Here is a 13,170-nt window from a genome sequence, read left to right on the forward strand (position 1 = left end):
TGGTTTTCAGGAATGCTGCAGAGCCCCAGCATGCTGGAACAATAAAACCCTTGCTGTTGCAGAAAGAGCCGCCTGGGTGTCGTTCCTCGCGCCTCCCTGGGTTGAGGTCTTCTCGACCCTAACAGGCTGAATTAGACCTACTTGGATAACAACAGCATTGTAAATGAACAGAGTCCTAAATCAAATAATGGTATGATCAGATCCTGCATGGAGGTTCTTAGAAACCAGGACTCTTAAGGGGGAATTGAATCCTGCTTAATTCTTTTTTTTTTTTTTAATTTAAATTTTTTTTTTTTTTTTTCCCGAGAGAGAGAGAGAGAGCACAAGGAGGGGTAGCAGCAGGCAAAGGGAGAAGCAGGCTCTCCAAAATGCAAGGAGCCTGATGTAGGACTAGATTCTAGGACTCTGGTATTCATGACCTGAGCAAAGTCAGAAGCTGACTGGGCCACTCAGGTGTCCCATGAATACTGCTTTTTCTTAAGTACTTTATAGGGAGATCTTTGGTATTACTATCAGAATATCAAAACTGTTCAAAGGATTGAAGGCTAGAGGAGTTTTGCTATTTAGCATTGTGTAAAAATATCCTGAGAGTTCTCAGTTAATCTCCTTCTGGCTCAGCCAGAGAAAGCAACCAAGTCCTCTTTCATTGTGTGGTCTCCTCTCTAGAATTTACGAGTCTAATTCTTAGGCAAGGTCTCAGAGTTAGTGCTGAGTACACTATCTTTTGCTATAGCCACCTTAGGATAAACCAGGGAGAGCTCTGAGCTGCAGGGGAGATCTATTACCACCATAACTCTTGGCTCATCCTACAACCTTCTTTCTGGCTTTAGTAGAAAAACTGAAATTATGAAACTTTGTATCCTGTACCACAGTCCCACATGAGATTCATGAATCTTCAGCTCCGTACAGAAAACCTGGTTCTCTGACACAACTGCCCACTAGACAAATTACTGTCAACGACCTTACCTTACCTGAATGTAAATAAATGCCAATAGGGTGCTTGAATTCCTTCATCCTTAAAAATCTACAGCTCTTAACTCACACTGTAAATAGCATCATATCATGAATTAAATCTTTATCATGAAATAGGATACATTTCCTAAGCTAATTTTAATTGCTTCAAGAAACTGCTTAACATTGTAGATCAATCCCTAGGTCTGAGATGACATTTCCCTCGCAAAATTAATTATTAATACCCTGATCATTTGCTTAAGACATTAATAGTTTTCATTGATCAGCACATCCTGTTTATCTAAAATGGCCTAATCACCATGCATGTCAGAAAAGTATCTGAACATATCCAATTAGAGATGCTGCCTGCTTTCAGCCACATCAGCAGATCAGAAGTTAAGAGTCCCTTTTGTCTTCACAATATATTAGTCTAGCTTTATCAGAAACTGAGCTATTTAAGGGCACAAAAGAAAGACAAGTTCTCTAATGATGGTTCTCCACTTTCTTTTTTTTTTTTTTTTAAAGATTTTTTTTTTTTTTAATTTATTTATCAGAGAGAGAGAGGGGGAGAGAGCGAGCACAGGCGGACAGAATGGCAGGCAGAGGCAGAGGGAGAAGCAGGCTCCCCGCTGAGCAAGGAGCCCGATGTGGGACTCGATCCCAGGACGCTGGGATCACGACCTGAGCCGAAGGCAGCTGCTTAACCAACTGAGCCACCCAGGCGTCCCGGTTCTCCACTTTCTATTAGCTTCCTGGTACACATAAAGGCTTCTCAGTGACCACCCAGTATAAATTAATGCTAAGAGCCCTTGATTAATGAGCTTGTGCTGTTCCATGTTTTTTTGTGAGCCTGTGTTCCATCATAGTGTTTTCCTTACAAGTGGGGGTGAGATGAAAAGCCCCAGGTTATTATTAGGATAAAAATATTGGATGTGCAGTAAAAATACTATCTAGCATTTGTATGGCACTATATAGTTTTGAAAAAGGTTTTATTTACTTAGCAAGGTGGTATCTTTGAGACAAGAAGGGATCAGGAGGGAGACAAACCATAAGAAACTCTTAATCTCATGAAACAAACTGAGAGTTCCTGGCGGGTTGGGGTGGATGGCCATAGGGTGGTTGGGTTATGTACATTGGGGAGGGTATGTGCTATGGTGAGTGCTGTGAAAGTCTGGTGGTGTGAGTGTGTAAGTCTGATGATTCATAGACGTGTGCCCCCGGGGCAAATAATATATTATATATTAATTAAAAGAAGAAGAAGAAGAAGGAGAAGGAGAGAGGATCAGGTGTATACCCAGAATCATGCAACTAGTTATAGCCAGAATTGTAAAGAGCATTTGAGTCTCCTAGTTTCCTAGCTTTCTCCTGTAAATAGGATAAATAGGTAGTATCCTGCTCATCTTTTAGACCCCAGTGGGAGCTCTTCTCCTTTATGATATTTCCCAGGCCAGAAAGTCTCTTCCTTCCTTCACAATGGCATATTGTATTGCAGTTTTATGAAATGTGGGTAAATGCCCCCAGTTAGTAGGAGTTGGAAATCCTTGAGGCTAGATCTGGTTGTCTGCATTTTGGGAGGTCCAGTGCCTCATCCAGCATCTGGAAAGCAAAAGGTGCCCCATATATGCATAAATACATGGCTTGCTGGCAGTACGGAGGGAGAAGGGATGGGTAGATGAAAGGAAGTGTTGTCAGAGTTCTTTTTTCTAAGGTCATGTTGCAGACCTTTGGGACCTGACAATAATTTGACATTATTTGGCTCACACATTGTTTAAGAAAATATTTTGAACCGATTTTCAATATTTAAAAATGGGAGATTTTCAAAATACAATAATATTTAAATTTTTTTTCTTTGAAAAGTTATAAGTGGTCTTGTAGTCCTGGGTCTGTGCCCCATATGTTAGCCGTCAGCTTGAGCTAAGGAGCACCTACCCACTTCAGAGAGGTTGTGTTCTCCAGAGTGCCCTGTTTGTCTGCCTGTTCACTCATTCACTTACTTGCTTTGTAGCCTTTGGAATACAGACCCTTTCATATACCCCCAAGTTCTCCTATTTTGAGATTTCTGGGTAATGGAAGAGTTGCTTTTTTAAATCATGTTCTCTGTTTGTCAAAAAAAAACTAGTAGTCAGCTACTCATAGATGGTAGGATTTCTCCCAGTAGGCACTGGAGCTGAGCTCTTTTATTAGATTCAGGAGATGAAACATAGAGTAAGGAAAAATACTTAAATTGATAGAGTAGTTATAATCTCCCCACATATAACTCTGTTCTAAACCTTGGAATTTTTTCCTTGTGGTCCAGCAATGTTAACTCTATCTTATACAGTAGCAGTTTTTCCATGTTGGCATTTTTGTATTATTAATTGGAAAATAAATAAGAACAGGGACTGGAGACTAAGGCTTGAGTAGGACCTTATTAAAAAAAAAAAAATAGTCCATTCCAATAGTCCATTCCTCTGCCTTTGGGTTGGTTTATATCTAAGCAAAGCTGTTCTTGCTTACACTCAGTAGCCACAGGAAGACACCAGCTCCATTCTCTGCCCAGGTGTTATTTGGAAGGAAAGGAGAGGGAGCTTATTTGCTTCATATTCATAATTTAACATACTATTCTTTAGTCGGACTTTCCACAAGTGAGTTTTATTTGTGTTCAGGTAAAAACAAATTTGTAGAGACCACAAGAAGTATCTGCGAATCTCATTGCAATGTCTCTTCTTTCCCACAGATTAAAGGTTGAACAAAACTTAAAAGAAGCAGCGATTCTTTTCACTTGTTATTGGACTCGAAACTCCTTTGACCTCGGAAACTGAAGATGAGGTTGCCATGGGAACTGCTGGTACTGCAATCATTCATGTTGTGCCTTGCAGGTAGAGTGTCATTTAAAAACTTCTTGATTTAAAAATGCCACTGTATTTCACACTAATTCAAAAGTGGGTCTTCACTTTAGATGGCATGATAAAATCGTAAGAGTGCACGTTACCATGACTAGACTAACATTTGCTGACACTGTTGAATATACTTTCCTGATGGTCTTTTAGTGGCTCTTTTCATGGTGTTGTATCCAGAGCTAGACATTGATGTTTCACCTACCTATCTGGTCCTTTTAGAGTCCTCTGAGCCATTATTTAGTTTGAAAGTTGTTATTTTTGCTCATCCCACTGGTCAATTGCATAGAGATATTGGGCAATAAAACCGATAATATAGTCTAGAGTATTGCCTACTTTGATGTCAGTGGATGGAAGTTTATTTGGGCAGTTCTTTCAATGTCTTTATTAATATTGCTCCATCTTTTGATACTAAGACTCTTTCTTTTTCATTTCAATACACCTATAGTTAGCAGAAGACAGAAAGAAAAAAGATAGGAGATTTTTACTGTGTACCAATGGTCAGCTAGTAGACAAGGGCTTTAAAAAGTTTGGACATACTGCTTATTACTTTCTCGATTTTCTGGAAGATATGAACCTGCCAGGTAGCATGCATAATTCAAATATTGATGCATCTTAAGTCCAACGCATGCTGAGAGTTGGTTTTAAGGTTGGAGTGGTGGGCATCTTTCTAGGCCTTTTTGAAATGTCTAGTTGACCTGCTTTGTTATTGAGAGTTTTGAGTCCAAGAAGGACACATGGATTATATTTGCATTTTTATAAAATACAACAAAAATAACTTTTGGGTCACCATTACTTTGATTCATGACTTCGTTCAAATAATGTTACTGAGTACCTTGCAAAGACCCAGCTTTGTGCTAGTATCTGGGAACATAATCCTGAGAACGACACACACGGTTACTGCTCCCTTAAAGCTCTATTAGCTGAGTTCTATAGGTACATAGATTGAAAGCTTGATAGAACAGATTATTTGTAATTGTTACAAAATTAAAGCTAGCAGTGGTAATACTAGCATACAGAGATGACTTTTCCATGCCAGGCACTGTGCTCACCTGTTGTAATTTAGCTCATTTAATTACATCATGACCACTAAGAAGTCAATGTTAACTATTTATTTTTATTGGCAACACCATCACTGTTAATATCATTACTGAAACATCAAGAAGAACTTAAGAAACTTACCCAAGCCAGTAAGTGGGGAAACTTAAGTTTCAGACTCAAGCAGACTGACTCCAGAATCCATAATTTTGATCATTAGAATATAGTCCTTTAGTTATATTGTTGATTTGTCCAGTTTATGCTTACAAATTTAGTCTTGAAATTTTGGCTTTCATTCTCACTCTTTTTCTAAATGTTAACCCACATTCACTCGTAAGTGTTATAGTGTCCTACCTTTAAATCCTGAACCTTTTGTCTTCACAAATATCCTCACCATTCCCTGATTATGGATATGTTGGCGTCTAGACACCTGTTTTAGCTTTATCACTTCTCCCTCATCTGATTGGAGAGTAAATCTTGTCATTCTCCACCAATGTTTATCAGGCTTTGTGCCTCACTTGCTTTTCTCCAGTCATTTTGTGTACATGGACCCTCCAGAAAAGGCCTTAACTGAGTCAGTCTGGTTCTAACTTCTCCTACTCTGGGATGAACATATTCTTTAAAGTTTAAAGCAGTGAATGGATTTCTCAGTATTTGACTACAGCAATGTGCTTATTTAAACCAGTGTGCTGAGTAGATGTCAAGAAATTAAAGAGTTGAAAATCAAGGAAGACATTAATCTTCTGAGTTGTGTTTTGAAAAACTTGGAATTCTCATTGAAGATGAGTACCTGTATCTTTCTGTTCAGTTAGCGTTTTGTTGGGAATTGGTCGGTATATCGATTGTTTCTGTGAGCCTTTTTTGTGAACTGTTTCACATGGCATTAATATTCCCTTACCATATGCCTCCTTCAGTGTAGGTAAAGTCAAGCTTTAATTAATGTTTTTGTTTTCTTGCTATTTGTCTTGATTTCATTAATTTATATAGCACTCAGCACTCTGAATTTTGAACAGATTTCTTTAACTGCTTTAGCTTCTCGGTTTTTTCCTTTCCTATACTTCCTTAGTCATAGTTTGCATGGTAAGTTTTTGTCAAGGAAAATATTTGTGTCTGTTATGTTTACCATAATTAGTGGATCTCAAATGGGTCTTTTCCTAAATAAGATAGAAGATCCAAATGTATAAGCTTATTGCTCCTGCAAGCAATAGATCTTGAGGTCTGCTAATTATTTAAAGGTATTGATTAGTAATTTATGGTACAATAGAAATGTTCTTCTCTTTTGCCAAATATTAAGCTAAGTCTCTGACAATAATTTTAAAAGAAGAAGAAGAAGAAGAAGAAGAAATAATAGTAGTAGTCTGAAAATCCAGTCTCTACAAAATTGGTTTTATTATCCTGCCTCTTAGTGAATTTAAACCAGGAATCACAGAACTCCACCACCTGAATGAGTAAGGAAGTTAACAAATGAGTGAACATTCTTCAAGGGATAGTGACTCCTACATACAATATAGGATACTGGTAATTGTGGAAAATCGGAGAAAACATATCCTGTTAAATTAGCAACCATCTAATTAGTGCCCAACTCTAGTCCTCTGTGCTAGGTCTTCTAGTTCTTCAACATTTTTATGCATAAACCTCTTATTTTTTTTTAACATTGCCAATCAATTCAAATTAATTTTAAAAATGAAAACAAAAAGCCTGCATAAAACAGACCAAAATGGTCTTCAGGCTAGAGATATAGCTCCTGGTCTACCAGTTGGCAAAGTTTATTTCCAGCACTGGGTTTTTTGTTTGTTTGTTTGTTTGTTTTTAGTTGTTGTTGTTGTTACTATACACTTTTCCAAGTACACTGGATGTTGGGGGTGTCTGTACAAAGTCTTCATTTTGCCAAGAATTTTCTTCCATTAAATGTCCCTGTCACTTGCTCTCTAACCTTATTTGAATTGTTGCTTAAATGCCACTTAGTTGGTGAGGCTCTTCTTGACAACAATAAACAAATTAATACTAGTGAAAATGGCAACATTTTCTTTTAGCAACATTCTCTACCCCTCTTATTGTTTTATTTTTCTTTAGGTTTCTTATCAATATATGAATAACTGTATTTTATTTGTTTTTATATTAAATGTCTTTCCCCGCTTGATTGAAGCTTTATTCAGGCAGGTATTTTTGGTGGTTTTTTTTGTTGTTGTTTTTTTTTTTTTTAGATCGCTGCTATCTTCATCTTCATTAGCATCTTCAAAATGCCTAGTGAACGGTGCCATTCAATAACTAAATAAACATGTTTCAAATGAATGAATGCTGCATACTGGCCAGACATGAGAGATCGAAAGCAGTCTACAATTTTAAAGTCGACTATGAACCCAAAATAGACTGTAGTCAGTTTTATGTTAAGGGAGGGACTAGTCACCTCTGAAGCTAATCCATACAAATTCTTATTTTATGTGTGTGTGTGTGTGCGTATTAGGTTTAAATATATAAAGTATGAGAATTGGTTTATTTGCCTTAAACTTTATATGAGATGTTCTTGGTATGACACCATCTTGCCCATTTCTTACTTCAGCTACTGCTGGGTACACTGTGCCCCCTGTGTGTTTTTCTGCCTCCAGTCTTTGTCTATAGTTACAAGCAAGAGAAACTATGAGAAGCTCACTCTCCTCTGCTACATTCCTCAACCAGTGAGGTAGGGATAACAGTAATAAATACCACAGCCTCCTGTCATTTAGGAGGACAGTTATTAGGCACATTCTACATGGTTCCTTAAAGAACCCTAGGAAAGATGGATTACCAGTTGCCTATAGTAGTTTCTTCTGCCTTTACCTGTTTCACCCCTGCTTCCCGGGATCATCTCCCAAATAAATTAGCTATATCCAAACCTTCCTTCACAACGATTTTGGAGGAATACAAACCAAAAATACATACACGCTGATTAATAGCAGAGCAGTGGCCCAGTATTAGTCATGTCAGTAATTAAGAAGAAATCAGACAGAAAACATAGTTTTGACAGAGATTACTGATGTGCTTGACTATGATGTATATCCTTGTAGGTATATGTATGCAGTTACTTTTACAAGTGCATGTACACATGCCTTTATACAGGTACAACTTGACTATTGTCTAGGTCTTGCAACCAGATAATATTTTACTATTAAGCAACTCTCTTATTGTTTTTACAGTTTACTGGTTGCAGTATTAACAAAATACAGAGCAAGTCATAATTGCTCCTCTGGGATTCACTTTACACCTCTGTACAATGAGGCTATTAAACAGATTGTTCCCAAAGTCCTTTATCAACTCAGAAATTTTTGGCTTTAGCTATACACATGGTCTGAGAAATTAATCAATCAATTAATTCATTCATTATGGAAATGTTAGAGCTAAGCTTAAAATTGTGTTTAACTTACTACAAAGTTTTACCGAGTTCCTATGTGCAATCATGTGTTACTGATTCTGTTCACATTGAAAGAATTTGAAAGAAAGAGTAAAATGGCTGGTCCATATGTTCATGTATGGAAAGAGACAGCAAGCTATGTGAATACCCTTTGTGAATGAGTCAAAAAAATGTGTATGTTTGATGTATTCTCAGTTGATTTTGGTTTCAGAGAGGCTAAATTTATTCCCATTTCTGTGGTGCAGTTTACCAACTTCAGCAATTATCTCTTTTTGAGAAAGTGCATCCTTTCCAAATGCAAGCCTTTGTTGACTTGTTCACAAAATCCCATGCCATTGTTACAGCTGCATATGGGGGTAAACGGTGGAGTAATGGTCCTGTATAATTCAAGAGAGACATATTCTAGCACTGGTGAGTGTGCACAAAATATGGAGCAAGGAGGAGCCCTGGGTTGAATAGTTGGTCATAGGCATATAGCTTGTATCTATGACAGTAAAAAATTATAAGCCAAAGGCCAATACCTGCAATCAGACTACTTGGAGAGAATATTCAGTGGTCTTCAGAAGGGATTTTTATGCTCAGGAAATCTCTTATCACTAAGATTAACTACGCTGTCTATGGTTTTAGCTTCTTCCAGGGTAAGAGGACACAAATACACACTAGGAACTTCCGGTATATATTCATTGTGATAATAGAACTCAATGAGCATCATCTGTCCACGTAATCAGAATATTCCAGCAAAGTTCAGGATCATGCTGAAAACAAGGGAAGGGAAGCCTTCTTCATAATGCCCATGTAGCTCCACCAGGATGGAGAGCACACTGAAGTTAGTTTCACAGCTTGTCCTCATAGGACAGCCTGTATAGTATTTCATTTCTCAACATTCTCATATTTTTTCCAGAATAAACAGAAGAATGGGCAACATTCAAATAATTAATAGTTCTAGACAGATATTAAACCTAGTACTGACTCTGCTCTTGCAAAAGTTACAAAAATAAAGTTAAGATCAAAAAAGGTTTGGATAAATGTCAGTTTTCATATAGTTACTGCAAAGCATAGTCCTTTAGTGACCTCCTATTTTATTGTTTCTCTTTCTAAGAAACTGGCTTGCTAATGCATTTATAGTCATGCTGACTGAACCCAACGAATGGATTTCCTATTTCCTCTGTGCTTTTTTCTAACTATGGCCATGAAATGAAGCCAAAGCAGTAGAAAGATTTAGCAAGAAGAGAGCTAATAACTAGATTAAAAAGCAGTGACTCCAGTGATGAAAATTCAAGAAGAGAATGGGAAGAAGTATGCCCAGAAAATAATAAACAGCAAATGGAAAACTCCTTTTGAATATCAATTTAAGTACTTAAGTACATTTCATGGTGGGAAAATAATAATCAGTAATGAAGATGTTGAGGTAAATAGAGAAACTGGCAGCAGCTTTATATCCCCATAGGCATGGACATATAATAGCAGTCATACCACCCAAAAGTTATTAGAAATATTCAATTTAAGACCTCTCCTGAAGCAACATCATTAATGGCTTCATTAGATATGCTTAGCCAAGCTGGATGTCTTAGCTATAAATAAAATTCCCTTACTGATAGAGTCTAGGGCCTGTATCTACCCCCCCCAAAAAAAAAATTCTGTTGAATGAAACATATTAGGAGGGAGGGAGAAAAACAGATTAAAATCTATATATTACTCTGCATTTCATATCAACTTGTGTAGTAGTTGTTTGTTGAAATACGGGATTAACCCCAGAGCTTGAGGATGGTAGGTGGAAGAGTAGCCTGTGGCATCTCCTACATTGCCAAAAATGGGACCTGGAGACCCAGCAGCACAGGTCATTAAGAGCAGGGACTTTGAAATGAAATAGATAGGTCAACCACTTAAAGGCTGTATGATCGAGCTATTTTATCTCCCTCTCTTAGGTGGCTTTTCCCACCACCTATAAATTGGACAGAATAAGTGTATTTACTTCATTTGGGTGTTTATTAGGCTTGAAATCATGTATGTGTTCTTCATGCTCAGTACGGTGTCTGATACTTAGCCAGCACCATTTCATGCGAGCTATTGTTCGCCGAGTCATTCGACATCCATTTGAGGATCTGCCAGTGCTAAACATTGCATTGCTCTCATTCTAAGAATGTAGTTTAGTTCTAAGTGAAACATAGACCCTGTCCTCTTGGCACTGGTGGTGGTGGTGGTAATGGTGATGATGATGTCACCAGTATCCACTTCTTAGCACCCTGGTGTCTGCCTTTCTTCAGTGGTTGAAGATTGGATAGCAGACTTTATAGTACATTTGTTCCCCTGACCTCACCTTTTTGCAGTATGACCTCATCGTTAAAATAGGGATATAATAATAATGAAGAATATCGATGAAAAATAAATACCCAAATTGATTAAACTTCTATGTGTAGAGCACTCAGGAAGGTGCCTGGCTTTGTCACATGGACTAAGTGCTAGTTGCAGTTAGTGCTGTTATTATCATCATCACCAGAAGTAACAAACAAGTGGGCGTCCATTTACTTGTATACCAGACACAACATTTAGGGTCTGCTTCCTAGAAGGAAGATACCAAAGACCGTTGCCAGCTGGAGCCATCTGTCTGGGGAACTGGCACTGGGGAAGAGTTGGGAAGGTTTCTGTGATGGGGCTTCCAGAAATTTATCAAGTTGCAAAGAGATAAAGTTTCTAAAGATAGAAGGATCTAGTGGCTCAAAATGATGAAAGATTTCCAAAATACATTTTACAAACAATAACAGCAACAACAACAACAACAACCTACCCAGATAAAGAAAGGTGCACGTAACAGCCCCTAAGGAACTGTGGTGGAATATACTAGGGCAAAGACTGTGATGAGCCACATCCTTCTATTCTTCTCTCCCCACTTAACTCCCATTGGTGATGTCAACCAGATACTTCATCTATATGATAAACAGTTTGATGAGATGTTGCCTTACACTACTGTAATAACACCCTTAATTTGTTTAGCACTTGTTAACTATGAAATATTAGCTGAACAGTCTGTTTAGCAAGGCTGTTAGGGGCTAGAGGCAACCACAATAATAATGAGTGAAAATTTATTGAGCATATCTGTGCCAGATACATCACATTCATGAGTGCAGCTATCCCATTTAACCTGACAAGAACCCATTTCCTAGATGAGGGGTTATGACCTGACTAAGGAATCAAAGCAGTATTGAATTTGAGTCTGTATATCTCCAAAGCCTGAGCTTTTTACTGTGATAATATCATGCCTAATGACACCTAGGACCTGTCCTCATAGAGCTCGCCATCTTGTAAAATACTATGAACCAGTAGTTCTCAAATGTAGTTCATGGACCAGCAGCATCAGCATCACCTGGTACAGTAATCAGAAATGCAGATTGCCAGACCTCAGCCCAAACCTACAGAATCAGAATTTGTGGAAATGAGTCCCTCAGTGTGTGTTTTAATAACACATATATAAGATTCTGATGCTTTTCTATGCTTGAGAACCATATTAAATGCTCGTTGGAGGCAGGTAAGGCAGGAATTGTCGTTATTCCAATTTTACATATGGGATTCTTAGTGGTAAGTGACCTGCTCAAGGTCATATGTCTGGCATCAATGTCAAAGCTGGAATGTAAGTTTTGTGATTCATAATCTAGTGGTTTACTTTTCCCCCTCGTACATATGCCGCGCTTTTACTGATGCGACTTTCAGAGCACCTTACTGAATACCTAATAATACAAAGTAAGGGCTTCTCATGTTGAAGAGGTGTCCTGAGTAATGAAATAATTTAATTTTTCTGCTAAGCCTTGTTTCACTGCCTGTGAGCTACTAACAGGTATGATATTCGCCTGTGCTCTTGATCTGTTTTGTGATGTGATGAATGCAGAAAAGATGTTTTTCTTTAATTTTCAAGGGAACTAGAACTACGTGGTCGAATCTTGGGAAAGTGGAAAATAGAAGAAAAATGTCCCTGGAACCTACAAATACAGTATAATGACTAATCCTTTTGGTAAACAATAATGTACATATTATCATTAGATGTGAATTCTGTGCTTAGAGAAATAAAAGGGGGGAGGGAAGCAGGAATATTTTGCACAGTGCCTAGTAAATTGTCAGGTTGTTTTGTCTTCTCAGAGTAATTAAGAATCCTTTCCCTTAAGGTAGATAACAGATTGTTTTGTTTTGGAAAGGAATAATTCTAGGTGAGATGGCTCACTCTGTCAGATCTGAACTGAGATTTTGGTCCAAGGTTCTCTTTTTCTATAGTAATGTTAGCAAAAGGCCACAGAAGACCCCTCTAAAGCTTTAATTTGTGCTGGAAGTAGCCACAGTTAGATATGAGCACTTGACATGTGGCTGGTCGAAACACCTCCCAAAATCTGTAGTAGTTTCCTAGGGCAGCTGTAACAAATTACGAATAATAAATAAGTGGCCCAAAACAACAGAAATTTACTCTCTCAGAGGTCTTGAAGCTGGAAATCTGAAATCAAGATGCTGGCAGGGCCATACTCATTCTGAAGGTTCAAGGGAAAAATCCCTCCTTGCCACTTCCTAGCTTCTGGTTATAGTAGCAATCCTGGCCATTCCTTGCCTTGTGGATGGATGACTTCAATCTCTGCCTTTACCTTCACATCCCCTTCTTTTTGTGGCTGCCCTGGGATTTGGAAACCTAGTACAAGGAAACATTGAAAATACCTTTAGTAATTTTTATACCAATTACATGTTGAAATGAATACACTGGGCTAAACAAAACATTAATTTTGCCAGTTTATTTTTTCTTTTAATGTAGGTACTAGAAAAATGTTAATTATGTATGTGCCTCACATTATGGGTCTATTGAATAGCAATGCCATAGAAGATGCAGGAACTAACCTATTATTCCTTAGTTTATAACTATATCTAAGAATAATTCCCTTCTTTTCC

The 13,170-nt window shown here is 37.8% G+C and overlaps 1 protein-coding gene across 7 annotated transcripts in view; it reads left to right on the forward strand.

The window, feature by feature from the left end:
* Positions 1-13,170, forward strand: part of LOC132011507 (contactin-4) — a 941,143-nt gene that overhangs the window by 436,018 nt on the left and 491,955 nt on the right. For all 7 annotated transcript variants that reach the window (XM_059390189.1, XM_059390187.1, XM_059390193.1 and 4 more), the window contains one exon: positions 3,668-3,809. In XM_059390189.1, the coding sequence (XP_059246172.1) occupies positions 3,755-3,809 (55 nt within the window). In that variant the 5' untranslated portion in view covers positions 3,668-3,754. The remainder of the gene's footprint in view (positions 1-3,667; positions 3,810-13,170) is intronic.

This window comes from Mustela nigripes, chromosome 2, assembly GCF_022355385.1.
Source record: "Mustela nigripes isolate SB6536 chromosome 2, MUSNIG.SB6536, whole genome shotgun sequence".
In the NCBI taxonomy this organism is placed as follows: domain Eukaryota; kingdom Metazoa; phylum Chordata; class Mammalia; order Carnivora; family Mustelidae; genus Mustela; species Mustela nigripes.